Source organism: Rhinopithecus roxellana, chromosome 4, assembly GCF_007565055.1.
Source record: "Rhinopithecus roxellana isolate Shanxi Qingling chromosome 4, ASM756505v1, whole genome shotgun sequence".
NCBI lineage: Eukaryota > Metazoa > Chordata > Mammalia > Primates > Cercopithecidae > Rhinopithecus > Rhinopithecus roxellana.
This window is the reverse complement of record NC_044552.1, coordinates 37541984-37558054: the sequence shown is the minus strand read 5'-3', so window position 1 is coordinate 37558054 and position 16071 is coordinate 37541984. Positions and strand designations below refer to the sequence as shown.

Sequence of the window (16071 nt, the reverse complement as noted above, 5' to 3'; positions counted from 1 at the left end):
AGTCAAGATTGTGCCATTGCACTCCAGCCTGGGTGACAGAAGGAGAGCCTACTTCAAAAAAAAAAGCAATCAATCAATCAATCATTCTCTCGTCCTCCTCCTCGCCACCCTTAAAAAATAAATAGGGCCGGGCACATGGTGGCTCACACCTGTAATCCCAGCACTTTGGGAGGCTGAGGCAGGCGGATCAACTGAGGTCAGGAGTTCGAGTCCAGCCTGACCAACACGGAGAAACCCCGTCTCTACTAAAAATACAAAATTAGCCGGGTGTGGTGGCACATACCTGTAATCCCAGCTACTCGGGAGGCTGAGATAGGAGAATCGCTTGAACCCAGGAGGCAGAGGTTGCTGTGAGCCAAGATCACACCTGCACTCCAGCCTGGGCAACAAGAGTGAAACTGTCTTTAAATAAATAAATAAAATAAAATACTGGGTCAGGTGTGGGGCTCATGCCTGTAATCCCAGCACTTTGGAAGGCCAAGACAAGAGGATTGCTTGAGCCTAGGAGTTCAAGACCAGCCTAGGAAACATGGGGGAACCCCATCGCTACAAACAATAAAAACAAAAATTAGCTAGGCGTGGTGGCTCGCACCTGTAGTTCCAGCTACTCCAGAGGTTGAGGTGGGAGGGTCTGCTTGAGCAGAGGAGGTTGAGGCTGCAATGAGCTGTGATCACACCACTGCACTCCAGCCTGAGTGACAGAGGGAGACCTTGTCTCAAAATAAATAAATAAATAAAAATTTAAAAATCCATGTATATCAAGGGACACATTTTATCAGACAACTGCAGCAGGCCCTGGTTATCAAGAGGGCCCAGGGCTGGTCATGTGAGAATGTTGGGAGAATGGTCTTATCTCTTCCTTCCAATTCCCATTCTTCTTGAGATCTCTCACTGGGTTCTCTAGTCTCTGTCTCTAAACCACAGTTTCCCTAGTAGGCCTGTACCCCTGGCTAGACCTCTACAGCATAACCTTTCCTTCAGTGGCACAGGACTAAGAAAAGTCACATGTGCTTTCAACCACTGAAGACCCACATAATTGGCCTAGGGTCAGCTAGGCCCTTTTGTAGGTTTTGGTCTTTCTGCTGTCACTGCTTTGGAAAATTATGCTATGTGAACAGCATGATCAGTAGACCTGCCTCCCTCCTTGCGGCCCTGGGAGGAAGCCATGGACTCTACCAAGTCTGAACCCCCGCAGGGATCACCAGAGGTAAGTCATTGTTGCTGCTTCTAGTTTTCCAAGGACAACTGAAGTCTAGAGAGAAGAGTTGCTTAATTTCTTTCTTTTCGTTTTCTTTTTTTTTTTTTTTTTTGAGACAAAGTCTCATTCTGTCACCCAGGTTGGAGTGCAGTGGCGTGATCTTGGTTCACTATAACCTCTACTTCCCAGGTTCAAGCGATTCTCCTGCCTTAGTCTCCCGAGCAGCTGGGACCACAGATGTGCACCACCATGCCAGGCTCATTTTTTTTTTTTTTTTAGTTGGAGTCTTGCTCTGTTGCCCAGGCTGGAGTGCAATGGCCTGATCTCGGCTCACTGCAACCTCCGCCTCCCGGGTTCAAGGGATTCTCCTGTCTCAGCCTCCGGAGCAGCTGGGATTACAGGCATGCGCCACCACACCCTGCTAATTTTTGTATTTTTAGTAGAGACGGGGTTTCACCATGTTGGCCAGGCTGGTCTCGAACACCTGACTTCAGGTGATCCGGCCACCTTGGCTTCCCACAGTGCTGGGATTTACAGGCGTGAGCCACCGCATCCGGCTGAGTTGTTTAATTTCTTGACCGTGTATGAGCACCTCGCAGTTCCAGAAGAGGGGAGAAGAGAACACACTGTGAGTGGTGTGAGTCATGAGACAGCCATGCGGCTGTGAATTGAGCCCTAGCGTCCTGACTCGCAGCTCAGCAACGTAACTGCTTTTCCGCCCTGCCTTTCTGGTGTTCTGTGCACTGGCTTATGTCGCTGAATGTGTGTACTCTGTAGAGTGCAACAGCACTAAACAACAGGAGATTGCTTCGTAAGAAAGTCAAAAGCCAACAATCCCCTGTGGCCCTAGGCCAAATTTCTATTCCCGGCCACTGCCCCGCCCTCGTGGTGGTTGGTGCAACCCGAGCCCCAGCCCCGCCCGAAGTAGGGGCCAGGCCCCTCCTACAGTCTTGGCTGTTTAAAACCAAACTAGGTTCTTCCCGATTGGTTCTGCTTCAAAACAAAGGGGAGGAGGAATACTCGCTTTGAGTATGCTTGCAGCCTTCGGGCAGCAAGCTGGTTTACGGGTTCGGGTCTCGTGTCGCAGCCACCGCGATGCCTCCGGCTGTTAAAACCAGCCCCTGGATGGTGCCAGCCTGGTAATAAAGCAGTGACTACTATGTAAAGGTAGCATAGTCATCGCAACAATAACAGCCGTAATTTGGCTAATCACCATCCGCCTCCGCCCTAGGGTTAGCCCTGATTCACCCCAGCGGCACGCGGGCCATTGGGGAAGAAACTGAGGCAGAGGCGGAGCCAGCAGGCTGGCGGGACCAGTAGCCTCAGTTCTGCGGCTCTCGAGGTCCAAAACCTGTTGTCTAGGATCCGCGCTAAAGGGCCAAATCCCGGAGCGCCCACAAGGGTCGATTCTGATGTAAGCTCTTCGACGCTGGTGTCCTCGCCACCCAGGCTGCGAGGCTCTAAACTGCCCCCAAGCCCTAGAAAAAGACCACAGCGCGGGGACTGCAATCCAGACTACAGCTCCCTTAGGCCTTTGCGCGCCAAGGCGCGCTCCTTCCCCACGCCTCCGACGACTCCCGCGGCCACTTGCGCCGCGATGCCTCCTGGGAGTTGTAGGGCGGCGGCGTGTCATTTTGAGCGAATTCCCAGGCCTGGGGACTCTATATCCCGTGGTGCCCCGCGGCTGTTTCTGACGCGACCCGCAGGCCAAGGAGGCGGGGGGCATAGCTTTTGCAGAGCCCCACCCCACTCTGCTCGGGCCGGCCGGACACGGCAGTGGTAGTAAGGGCGGCGGCGACGGCGGCGGCTGCGGCCGCGGGAGGGGCCGGGCGGGGGGCTGGCGGCAGCGGCGGATGGACTCGCGAGTATCGGAGCTGTTCGGCGGCTGCTGCCGGCCCGGAGGGGGCCCGGCCGTGGGCGGAACCCTCAAGGCTAGGGGGGCCGGCAGCACCAGCGGCTGCGGGGGCCCAAAGGGAAAGAAGAAGAACGGAAGGAACAGAGGGGGCAAAGCCAACAACCCCCCGTACCTGCCCCCCGAGGTGAGCACTTGAGAAGTGGTGGGGCGGGAAGAAGCCACTCTTTCCGGTCCAGGACTCCAGGGAGGCGGGACCCAGAGAATTAATCCCCCCTTCCGGTGTCGAGACCCCAGAGAGGAGGGGCACGGGAGGAGAACCCCTCTTTCCGGTCCCGGAACCCCAGAGAGGAAGGGCAAAGACTGGACTCAGGTGACAGGATCTCAGGGAGGAAGAGTGGAGAGGGAGGAAGAGTGGAGAGGGAGGACTCCCCCTTCTGATCTGGATTACCCCAGGAGAGAAGTAGAGAAAGAGGATCCCAGGAAGAGCACCCCAGCCAACTGCGTGTGCCGCCATAGGGGAAGAGAGACAGCATCCTGGGACGAGAGGCAGACAGAGTAACCACCACTTCTTCTAAACTTGTTCCACAGGGAGAAGGGGAGTACCCGGGAAAAGAGCAGTGTGTTCCTCACACACAGCCTAAGCCAGTGATTATCAAACTTGGCATGTATCGAATCTCTCGGATTGCTGGACCCCAACACCTGGCCAATTTTTTTTTTTTTTTTTAGACGGAGTCTCACTCTGTTGCCCAGGCTGGAGTGCTGTAGCGCTATGTCAGCTCACTGCAACCTCGGCCTCCCGGGTTCTCAAGCGATTCTCCTGCCTCAGACTCCCTAGTAGCCAGGATTACAGGTGCCTGCCACGCCCAGATAATTTTTGTATTTTTAGTAGAGATGGGGTTTCACCATGTTAGCCAGGCTGGTCTCAAACTCCTGACCTCAGGTGATCCACCTGCCTCGGCCCCCCAAAGTGCTGGGATTGCAGGCGTGAGCCACCATGCCCAGCCTAGAATTTCTGATTCTTTCTTACTAGTGAGGATGGGCCTGAGAATTTGCATTTCTTACAAGTTCCCCTGTGATGCTAATGCTGCTGGTCCCAGGACCTCACTTTGGGAACCATTGATCTAGGCCCTAGACTCTCATTCTTGCACCACATTTTTTGAAGCCACCCATCCCCAGAAAAATGATTAAAAGGTTTTTGGAAGGTTTTTATTGATGGGGAAAAAAATAATCTCCTTAACACACCTTGAGGTGGAGATTATGAGTGAAGACCTGTTAGGGCGTGGGTGCCAGAGAGCCTTGAAGGGATGAAATGATGACAGGAAGGGAAGAGGAAAAATAAAATACCCAGAGAGAGGGGTAGAAAAATGCAGACTGGGCCGGGCGCGGTGGCTCAAGCCTGTAATCCCAGCACTTTGGGAGGCCAAGACGGGCGGATCACGAGGTCAGGAGATCAAGACCATCCTGGCTAACATGGTGAAACCCCGTCTCTACTAAAAATACAAAAAACTAGCCGGGCGACCTGGCGGGCGCCTGTAGTCCCAGCTACTCGGGAGGCTGAGGCAGGAGAATGGCGTGAACCCGGGAGGCGGAGCTTGCAGTGAGCTGAGATCCGGCCACTGCACTCCAGCCTGGGCGACAGAGCGAGACTCCGTCTCAAAAAAAAAAAAAAAAAAAGAAAAAGAAAAATGCAGACTGGCCAAACAGGCAAATCCCATATCCCTTTGCACCTGGGAGAGGAAGGCTCAGGTAACGGTGCTTCTGTGCTGTGCTACCCACTGGAGCTAGAAGATACTGTGGAGTGGATTCAGGATTTCACCTCCACTGAGGTTAGGGGGCAGGAGGTGAAGGCCATAGCAAGTCTGTCCGCTTCATTACATTTTCTGAGTTTTTCTATTCCTCTCAGCCCCAACTTTGGAGCTCTGCTCCTCTCTCACCTAGATCTTCTCGGTCATCAGGCTTGTAGTGACCATTGCTGAGCTCACCCTTTGGCTCTGATCCAGAACCTCTTGCAGCCTCTTACTCTAGATGACATCAGCTGAGAGGGGCAGGCAGGGAGGAAATGGTGTTTCCTAGACCAGTGACAAAGAAAGGTTTTAATAGCCTGGGTACAGAGGAGACAGACTTCTGGGAAAAAGCGGGTTTGAGGCCCTGGAGGTGGGGAGGAAGGGATGATCTTGCATCTAGGAAGAAGGTGCTGCTAGTGATCGAAGAATGGATTGATTCAGGGTTCTGTTCCTGGCTTAAATGGGTGACTCCTTGTGTCCTTATAGGCTTTCCCTTCATAGAGGCCATGCTGGGGTTGAATAGAACATCTTGTCTGCCACTGACCTTTAACAGGCACTTGCCTGAGCAAGTGCCAGTGGGGCTTCCTGCTTTCTCAAGTTAGCTACCTGGACCCAGTGGGAGTTGAGGGGAAGTAGGGATTGGGTCTGGACAGTGTATGGTAACTGCTCACTGTTTCTTTTCAGGCTGAAGATGGAAACATTGAATATAAAGTGAGTCCTAGGCTGGGGAAAAGCGGGGGCTGGGGTAGGTTGTCCTTGCCAGTGTGGGATAATTTCTTTTTTGTTTCTATTTTTTGAGATGGAGTTTTGCTCTTGTTGCCCAGGCTGGAGTGCAGTGGCGCAATCTCAGATTCTCCTGCCTCAGCCTCCTGAGTAGCTGGGATTACAGGCATGCGCCACCACGCCCGGCTAATTTTGTATTTTTAGTAGAGATGAAGTTTCTCCATGTTGGTCAGGCTGGTCTCGAACTCCTGACCTCAGGTGATCCACCAGCATGGGATAATTTCTCTGAGACCCTTCCAACTTCATAGTCTATAGCAGTTTAAGGATATGGTTCAGGTTAAGGGCTCTGTACCTTGTTCTGTTGGAGGGGGATCAGGTATGAGTTTAAGAGGAAAGGGAAAGTCCTGGTCCTTGCAGCAGAACAGGTGGGGACCATGTAGGTTTGGGAGGAACACCTCTGATTTCACCTCGTGATACCCCGCTTGCCCTAAGTTGAAGCTGGTGAATCCATCCCAGTACCGCTTTGAGCACCTGGTGACACAGATGAAGTGGCGACTCCAGGAGGGACGTGGTGAGGCTGTCTACCAGATTGGGGTAGAGGACAATGGGCTGCTGGTGGGGCTGGCTGAGGAGGAAATGCGAGCTTCACTCAAGACCCTGCACCGGATGGCAGAGAAGTATGCTTTCCCTTCCCCACCAGTTCTCCTTTACTTGACTTGGGAGGACCCAGGCATACCCAGTTACCTAGGGCCTGAGGGGCAAAGGTGGGACTTTCCTTCTCTTGACAAAGAGCTGAAGTGGGGAGGGTTAGTGTTTTGGTCCCCTCCTCACTGGACCTAGGCTGTTTAGATCCTTGAATTAAGATACGTGTATTTGTTTTAAAGGGAACTGTGAATGAGGAATAAATTGGAGGGTGGTAGGAAGTGCGCTAAGGTATTGGGAGCTCTGTGGGAGGTGCAGGAAGTCTGTAGGTCCAGAGCAAGCCTGGAATAGAAGGACAGGTGAGATATGGCAGCTGTGGCCTTGCTGTGACAGGGTTGGGGCAGACATCACCGTTCTTCGAGAGCGAGAAGTGGATTATGATAGTGACATGCCCCGGAAGATCACTGAGGTGCTAGTACGAAAGGTCCCTGACAACCAACAGGTGAGCACACACCCATCCCTGTCCCTCATGTCCACACTGTGGAAGGGCCCTGTGGTGGCAGGCTGACTCCTGGCCTGGGATCCTGGGGGCTTCCAGTTCATCACTTGCTCCCTAGGGAACGTCACTGCCCTTGACCCAGTCTTCAGTGAGAGGGGTGAGGGATTGGAGTCCTTATCTCTGGCAATTCATCCACAGTTCCTAGACCTCCGTGTGGCCGTCCTGGGGAATGTGGACTCAGGGAAGTCGACTCTGCTTGGAGTCCTGACCCAGGGAGAGCTGGACAATGGGCGGGGCCGGGCTCGGCTCAACCTTTTCCGCCACCTGCATGAGATTCAGTCTGGCCGAACCTCCAGCATCAGCTTCGAGATCCTGGGCTTTAACAGCAAGGGAGAGGTGCATGGGATCAGTGGGACCCAATGGGGCCAGACTCTGAGGATGGGATGGTAGTAGTGAAGGACATACGATGGGGGCAGAGTGTGGAGACTTTTTGAAATAGTATAGATGAATGCCCTGAGGGGACTGTGAACAAGCTCTGTCCCTCTTAGGAAATCAATGGGGAATGAACTGAATTAAATAAAAAATGGGGTCAGGATTAAGAGGCAGGGTCATCCAGGGAATGGTTTAGGTCCTGGCAACTCTGAAGGGGTTGGAAGGGCTGGCAGGGGGCACTGAGAGCCCTGGGCCCTGGGCCAGGTGGTGAATTACAGCGACTCACGGACGGCAGAAGAGATCTGTGAGAGCAGCTCCAAGATGATCACCTTCATCGACCTGGCAGGCCACCATAAGTACCTACACACCACCATCTTTGGCCTCACGTCATACTGCCCCGACTGCGCCCTGCTCCTCGTCAGTGCCAACACTGGGATTGGTACGAGGCATTAGGGCAGGGACAGGGCTGAAGGGGGGTGCTGACTCTCCTACCCTGGGCCTCAAACCTTGAAGACACACCAATGCTTCTCTTCTTCCCTCTCCTGCCTTCTGCATTCTCACTCTTCTCTTCCGCTGCTTGCTGTCCTTCTGAGGCAGCTGGCACCACAAGGGAACATCTGGGGCTGGCCCTGGCCCTGAAAGTGCCCTTCTTCATCGTGGTCAGCAAGATCGACCTGTGTGCCAAGACCACAGTGGAGAGGACAGTACGACAGTTGGAGCGGGTCCTCAAGCAGCCTGGCTGCCACAAGGTCCCCATGCTAGTCACCTCTGAGGATGATGCCGTCACTGCTGCCCAGCAGTTTGCTCAGTCACCCAAGTAAGCCCACCTTACTGTAAAGCCCTGATCCACTAGGAAGGCTGCCACAGATCCCAGGGCCCAGGAGCGTGATTTCCCACTCTTCCAGGGCCAGACCAGTTCTGGCTTAGTTCTGTGGGTGTTTCAGCTTGGGATTGTGGAGGGACATCTTGCTAAAGGGCTTGACCCTCCCTACTAGTCAACCTGGAGCATTGCTGATGCCTGGGACCATGGGGATGAAGTGCTATACCAGGCATTTGCTGTTTCCCTTGGGCTCTGGGATGGGCTTCTTGTGTGACATTGCTCGACTGGCTCACAAGAAGGCCCAGAGTTTCTGAGCCATTTGCAGACAGGAGAGAGGGGTCCCCAGCCAAGAGCAAGCTCACCTTTCCATGTATGGAGATCTGGCCTCTGCCTCCTGTTTGGACTGTCTTCATCTGTCCATTCTATACCTCCCTCTATAGTGTCACCCCCATCTTCACATTGTCCAGTGTGTCTGGAGAGAGTCTGGACCTCCTCAAAGTCTTTCTGAATATTCTGCCGCCACTCACCAACAGCAAAGAGCAGGAGGAACTCATGCAGCAGCTGACGGAATTCCAGGTAGGTGACTGCCCAGCGAATAGGCTGGCAAACAGGGAGGGGCTACTTCAGACCAAACCCAGAGTCTGTTTAGAGATTTTGGACCCACCAGTCCTACTTGGCAGGCCATTGATAGCGTTTTCTTTGGCTTCAGGTAGATGAAATCTACACAGTACCAGAGGTGGGGACTGTTGTTGGAGGGACCCTTTCCAGGTGAATTGTCTTGCTTGCTACCCTCCCCACTCAGCCCTCACCCATATACTCAAAAGACATTCTGGCCCAAAGGAGGAGACCCTGGAATTGAACAGAACCTATTTAAAGGACGTGCTTATTTGCAGATTAGGGTTTGACTATCAGAAGAGCTGGAGAATGTTAGTCTGTTGGCTTTGGAGGGAAGAAACAGTATTGCTGCCTATTGGGAATCTGCAGGCCCCTGACAGAGAAGTGTGGGTTTTGGGCTCCAGGAAAAAAACTAGAGTGTATTCAACTGATTTTGTCTCACATAGGGAAACGAGAGACGTCACTTAAGACTCTTCTTTGCTTTCTTTTCTTTTCTTTTTTTTTTTTTGAGACAGTCTCGCTCTGTTGCCCAGGGTGGAGTGCAGTGGCGTGATCTCAGCTCACTGCAACCTCTGCCTGCTGGGTTCCAGCAATTCTCCTGCCTCAGCCTCTCGAGTAGCTGGGATTACAGGTGCCTGCCACCATGCCCGGCTAATTTTTGTATTTTTAGTAGAGATGGGGTCGTCACGTTGGCCAGGCTGGTCTTGAACTCCTGACCTCAAGTGATTCACCCGCCTCGGCCTCCCAAAGTGCTGGGATTACAAGTGTGAGCCACCGCGCCTGGCCTAAGACTGCAAAGCAGAGAGTGAAACTCAAGGGGATAACTTGCTCCTTCAGGGGTTAGGTGTTCAATGTTAAACCAGCAAGTGCTTCTCTGTCTGCCATCACTGCTGGCCTTTTTTGAAATTAGTTTTCTGATTCTGAACTCTGGCAGTGATTCCCCCCTATATCCAAGTCAGAATTTAGGGTTCTTCTTCCCCACTTGAGGGACTCAACCCTAGAAGGGAAGGAATGCTCTGGGTGATCCTAATAGAGAAGTAGGTATGGGGACCTTGGCTGACACTGTGCCACCTGCCCTCTGGGCTGCAGTGGGATTTGCCGTGAGGGAGACCAGCTGGTGGTGGGCCCCACGGATGATGGCTGCTTCCTGGAACTGAGAGTATGCAGCATCCAGCGCAACCGCTCTGCCTGTCGTGTGCTGCGAGCTGGTCAGGCTGCTACATTGGCGCTTGGGGACTTTGACCGTGCCCTGCTTCGCAAGGTGAGGTGGGTGCATGGGTTGGGGAGGGAACACTAACAGAAGTGCCTAGGAGACTGGCTACTGAATGAGCATCTAAGGTGCTTCAGAGAAACTCAGAGAAAACACACTCTGACCCAAGAAGCTTCTGGTCTAGTTACAGAGACTATAAAAACAGCTTAGCATACTCATGAAGTGCAGATAACGAAATATGAATCACTATGTTACACTATTTTTAGTGAACACTATTTTTAGTGTTCAGGACCCTAAAAATGCAAAGCGTTAGATGGGCTAGAGGACGTAGGAGGTGGGTAAAGACTCATTCCCTCTGAGAGTTTTGATTATTGTTTTTGAAGTCTTTGTGTTTAGAGTTGTGTAGAGGAAGAGGAAATTCAAGAGCTATAAAGGGTGTGGGATGGCTGGGGAGGGAGAGTCTGATGTTAGAGCTGCCCTTCTGGGCCTGGGGTCTGTTCCTCCCCAGGGCATGGTGATGGTGAGCCCGGAGATGAATCCTACCATCTGCTCGGTGTTTGAGGCAGAGATAGTCTTACTGTTCCATGCCACCACCTTCCGACGAGGATTCCAGGTGACAGTACACGTGGGCAACGTACGTCAGACGGCAGTGGTGGAAAAGATCCATGCCAAGGTGAGAGGGACCTGGCCTTCCATTTCTCCAGAGGTCAGAAAAGAGGGAGGCCTGCCCCAGACTGGCAGAGAACTCCTTGATCCCACAATGGGAATAAAACCCCACTTAGGGTGGGTAGCGGCCTGATAGGCCTCTGGAGGGTGGAGAGCCACGGCTGGCAGAGAATGGGACAGAAGGCACTGGCCAGGGGAGTGACCACTTATCTGCTGCAGGACAAACTGCGGACAGGCGAGAAGGCAGTGGTACGTTTCCGCTTCCTGAAACACCCAGAGTACCTGAAGGTGGGCGCCAAACTGCTGTTCCGGGAGGGTGTCACCAAGGGCATCGGCCATGTCACTGATGTACAAGCCATTACTGCAGGAGAAGCGCAGGCCAACATGGGCTTTTGAATCCTTCAGGCAGGGACAGTTCTATTGCTGTCCCTACAATATATAAGGTGACTTCCGGCCATGCTGCCCCGCCATTGGCGGCTCTGTGTTAATAGGCTAGGGAGAGAGGGGTGCTGTCTGCCACTTGCTCCCTGCCAGCTTTCTGGAGAGGTGCCAAACTTGGTGTGGCCAGGAAAGGGCAGTCCTGAGGGAGAAGACAGGATTCAGGGCAGTGCTCAGAAGCTGTGTGTTCACCTGGTTGGCTCATCAAACCTGGCAACCCTGTGGCCTGTCTGCTGGAGCTGACTACATCCACTCATCAATTCCTCGGCCCCACTACTAAGACTGGGCATGTTTTGCTGGTGTGGTCTCTGCACTTCAGGAATTGTCACAACGGGGTGGCCCTCAAAAGCACTCCTTTTTCTATACCTCTTAAGGCCATGTAAGTTGCCCATCTCTACCTGGCTATGGACAAAAGGTTATCTGCTCTTGGCCATCTGGTGGTGGCAGCTCAGAGTCTGAAGAAATGGCACAGGGACAGTGAATGGTAGTGTTCCCACTCTGTGCTGAGGCCTGAGGCCTCTTCCTCAGCTTTATCTCCCTTTCACTCAAGGGCCATTTCCCCAGTCCCTATCTCCCTCACCCCCTCCCGGCTCATAGGCCCCACAGGTGCTATTTGTTGTGCTGGCCCAGGCGTGGGGCTACCAAGCAAAGGCTTGGCATATACCAAAGGCCAGCTGCATGCCCATCAGTCTGGTCCTTTTCCTCTGTGGTCATGTTGGCTTTCATGCTGGATCAAATGTTTTACTTTCCCAGACTGGTGGCATCTGAGTTCCCCATCCTACCACTCTCAGCCCACTTTTCCTGCCCCACATAAACCCTCTTGTTTTAGTAATCTGTAGTGACTGTTCCCTTCCCTCTGTTGCAGGGAACCAGGAGGAAAGGGAAAGATGTTGCCATATTTCCTACTCTTTAGGCATGGACTCTTCTTTCCCTTTGTTAGTGTCCTGGGTTCCCATGGACTCAGGGATTTGTTGGCTGAGGTTTCTCTGCGCATATATATATATACATATGTATATATATTTAAATACACATATATATTGTACAGAATAAAAATGTTTTATTGAATACAGTGTGCTTATGCGTTAGCTACAGGCTCAGCTTCCTTCCAGGGCTAGATACCTCTCCAGGATTAGAGACAAGTGAAACCCCAACATTGCTGAGCCCTGAATGTGGAAAGAACCCAGCTGGTATCTCATTCACCATTCTTTTTCTCTCCTTCACATAGGTTCAGAGTTCCAGTGTTGTAACCAAGTATTGTGGCCTGTTTTCTGTAGTTCAAGTGAGCAGAGTACTGAGACCTTTCACATGAAATAGATAGCTACCCTGTATTTGAAGAGTTGGCCACTTGATGATGGTCAGAATAGTAAGGAGCCCACTTCTGTGCCCTGTCAGAGACACAGTGCCAGCTACTTAGAGTAGAATTTAGAGACAAAAGGTAATCTGGTCCTATACTTTTCAAGTTTATGTAGCCTAAATTACTCTTGGAACAATGAGGGCCACCTGACCAAACCTTAGTCCCTATTCCTGTTTCTATGTTCAGACTACTTGATTTTGACATTTTTTGGGTAGAGGGGCCAAAGTCAACTGTAAATGGAAACTGCATTTTGAGGAGGCCCTGAAAAAGAAGTATGTGACCCAAAGTCCTATGCGGCATTCTGCCTCGAGAGTATTAAAGTGATAGCTTCCCTACCACTCAGGCTCAGTTTTATAAAATATAACTGGTTTAACTTGCTACCAAGAAGCCTGTAGTTGAACAACTTCCTCCTGTATTAGGGGCTAAGCTGTTTACTTCCTCGGTATAGCTGCTGATAGAGATGAAAGCTTTGTCTACAGTTTACTTATCTTTTGCGTGTATTACAAATTTTAGAAAATCACATTTCAGTACGTAATAAGACATCTCCAGGAACCAGTGAGCCTCTCTGCAACATTAATGAAACATTTAGGGGGATAAAAAGTATGTAAGGCAGACTCCCAAGGAGTTTATACATGTTTATGGTCCCAATTGTGGTAATCAGATCTAAAATTCTTCACTATATACATTCATCCAATGAATACCAGCGCCTATTATGGGCAAAGCACTATGAAGAATCCTTGCCTTTAAGAAGCTACATATCTAGTTGGGGGGAAAAGGCCATGTATACAGTGAATGTAGTCTTTTTTTTTTTTTTTTTTTTTTTTGAGACAGGGTCTCAGACTGTCACCCAGGCTGGAGTGCAGTGCCACAATCATGGCTTATTGCAGCCTCGAACTCCCAGATTCAGGTGATCCTCCCATCTCGGCCTCCTGAGTAGCTAGGACTACAGGCATAAATCACTGTCTTTGTATTTTTTGTAAAGACTTGTTTTGCCATGTTGCTTCGGCCAGTCTTGAACTCCAGGGTTCCAGTAGTCCACCCACCTCAGCCTCCCAAAGTGTTAGGATTACAGGCGTGAGCTGCCATGACTGACTAAATATTGTCTTTTATTAGATATTCAAGTATCATAAAAGCAGAAAATATTTTTGAAGAAAAAAATTCCTGGTAGATCCAGTGGTTTTCAAATCTTCCTCATCTCTTCAAACTAAATATAGAACCCCCCCTCCTAATTTATAAATAAGATAAAAAGAAGTTGAGGCCGGCCCGGTAGCTCATACCTATAATCCCAGCACTTTGGGAGGCCAAGGCAGGTGGATCACTTAAGATCAAGAGTTCAAAACCAGCCTGGCCAACGTGGCGAAACCCCATCTCTACTAAAAATACAAAAATTAGCCAGGTGTAATGATGCATGCCTGTAATCCCAGCTACCCAAGCAACGCAGGAGAATCGCTTGAACCTGGGAGGCAGAGGTTGCAGTGAGCTGAGATTATGCCATTGCATTCCAGCCTGGGCAACGAGGGAAACTCCGTCACATAAAGTAGAAGTGGCCGGGCGCAGTGGCTCAAGCCTATAATCCCAGCACTTTGGGAGGCGGAGGCGGGCGGATCACGAGGTCAGGAGATCGAGACCATCCTGGCTAACCCGGTGAAACCCCGTCTCTACTAAAAAATACAAAAAACTAGCAGGGCGAGGTGGCGGGCGCCTGTAGTCCCAGCTACTCGGGAGGCTGAGAGGCAGGAGAATGGCGTAAACCTGGGAGGCGGAGCTTGCAGTGAGCTGAGATCTGGCCACTGCAATCCAGTCCGGGCGACAGAGCGAGACTCCGCCTCAAAAAAAGAAAAAAAAAAAAAAAAGTAGAAGTTTGGGTATACGTATGGGAGGGATGTATACACCATTTTCTGGGCCCACTTCACCCAGCACCACCTACTTCAGTTCATCTTCTTCAGTTGGGTTCCCTGTGTAATTCAAGTTTCCCCTATCATAACGGAAAAGCCAAAAGAGCTGACTTTTCACACACAAGAAAGGAGAGTAAGAAGACAGTACTATAGGCCGGTCATGGTGGCTCATGCCTGTAGTCCCAGCACTTTGGGAGGCAGAGGTGGGTGGATCATGAGGTCGAGATCGAAACCAGCCTGACCAACATGGTGAAACGCTGTCTCTACTAAAAATACAAAAATTAGCTGGGCTTGATGGTGCGGGCCTGGAGTCTCAGCTATTCAGGAAGCTGAGACAGGAGAATCTCTTGAACCCGGGAGGCAGAGGTTGCAGTGAGCCAAGATTGCGCTACTGCATTCCAGCCTGGTGACAGAGCGAGACTCCATCTCAAAAAAAAAAAAAAAAAAAAATAGTATAAACATGGACAAGCGCAAAAAGCTACATAACAAATTTTAAACCCTAAACTAAATATTTATACTCCAGTGGGAAAGATGAACAAGCCAGTAACCTTAATGGCTGAAGCACTTAACTCTTAAATTTGTACTTAAGGGCTTAAGAAAATGTCCTCTACACACCTGGTCATTAGGATCTTTGTGATCAGCATTTCTCAAACTTTAAGATACACATTGGGATTTTTTTTTTTTTTTTTTTTGAGACAACAGTCTTGCTCTGTCGCCAGGCTGGAGTGCAGCGGCACAATCTCGGTTCACTGCAAGCTCCACCTCCCAGGTTCAAGCAATTCTCCTGCCTCAGCCTCCCGAGTAGCTGGGATTACAGGTGCACACCAGCACGCCCAGTTGTATTTTTAGTAGAGACGGGGTTTCACCATGTTGGCCAGGATGGTCTTAATCTCTTGACCTCGTGATCTGCCCGCTTGAGCCTCCCAAAGTGCTGGGATTACAGGAATGAGCCACCGAGCCTGGCTCACACTGGGAAATCTTGTTAATAGATTACAATTAAGTGGGAGTAGTGGTGAGGCTGAGACTATTTCTAACAAGTTCCCTGGCGATACTGAGGCTGCTGTTCCTCAAATCATACTTGGGAGTAGCAATGTTCTAGAGATGATCTAGTGTTTGTTTTTTTTTTTTTTTTTGAGACAGTTACTCTGTCACCCAGGCTGGAATGCAGTGGCAATCTCGGCTCACTGCAACCTCTGCCTCCCAGGTTCAAGTGATTCTCCTGCCTCAGTCTCCTGAGTAGCTGGGATTACAGGCACCTGCCACCACGCCCGGCTAATTTTTGTATTTTTAGTAGATACAGGTCTCGCCATGTTGGCCAGGCTGGTCTTGAACTCCTGACTTCACGTGGTCCACCTGCCTTGGTCTCCCAAAGTGCTGGGATAACAGGCATAAACCACCGCGCCCAGCAAGATTTGATTATGACTTATCTAAACAGAGTTCCTGAAATGGTCAAGTAGCAATCTAATTCTACATTAGAACAAAATGCAAGAGATAGGCCAACGTTTAGAACTGAGGGTATAATAGGGTTTACCTGTATGAAAGTCGCTTTTGTGGAGAGAGACCTGCCCTAGTTACCGTATCACTTTTAGGGTTTCAAGGCTTCACCTCACATTCTCCAACTGAAAACATGTAAATCTGGTCAAGGTATTATGTGAACTGCCCATCACAGAGCTAGCAAGTTTTTCTTGTGTTTTTTTGAGACAGTTTCTCACTGTGTCACCCTGGCTGGAGTGCAGTGGCGTGATCTCAACTCACTGCAACCTCCACCTTCCAGGTTCAAGCGATTCTCCTGCCTCAGTCTCCCGAGTAGCTGGGATTACAGGCGCCTGCCATGACCAGCTTATTTTTTTTTAGTAGAGACAGGGTTTCGCCACCTTGCCTAGGCTGGTCTCGAACTCCTGAGGTCCTGCAATCCACCCGCCTCAGCCTCCCTAAATGCT

At 50.9% G+C, this 16071-nt stretch overlaps 1 protein-coding gene across 3 annotated transcripts; it reads left to right on the top strand.

Moving 5' to 3' along the window:
• The first annotated feature begins 2944 nt into the window (after positions 1-2944).
• Positions 2945-11956, top strand: GTPBP2 (GTP binding protein 2). Of its 3 annotated transcripts, none has more exons than XM_030928312.1 (12): positions 2945-3237; positions 5522-5548; positions 6053-6237; positions 6596-6704; positions 6900-7097; positions 7398-7572; positions 7731-7950; positions 8394-8529; positions 8663-8721; positions 9658-9829; positions 10287-10451; positions 10664-11956. In XM_030928312.1, the coding sequence occupies exons 1-12, from the start codon at positions 3052-3054 to the stop codon at positions 10838-10840; spliced, it is 1809 nt and encodes a 602-aa protein (XP_030784172.1). In that variant the 5' UTR covers positions 2945-3051; the 3' UTR covers positions 10841-11956. The 3 variants fall into 3 exon arrangements, with proteins under 3 accessions (XP_030784172.1, XP_030784173.1, XP_030784174.1); XM_030928314.1 differs by lacking the exon at positions 2945-3237 and adding an exon at positions 4802-4879 and having other exon boundaries at positions 10664-11951; XM_030928313.1 differs by lacking the exon at positions 6900-7097 and having other exon boundaries at positions 10664-11951.
• The last annotated feature ends 4115 nt before the right edge of the window (positions 11957-16071 follow it).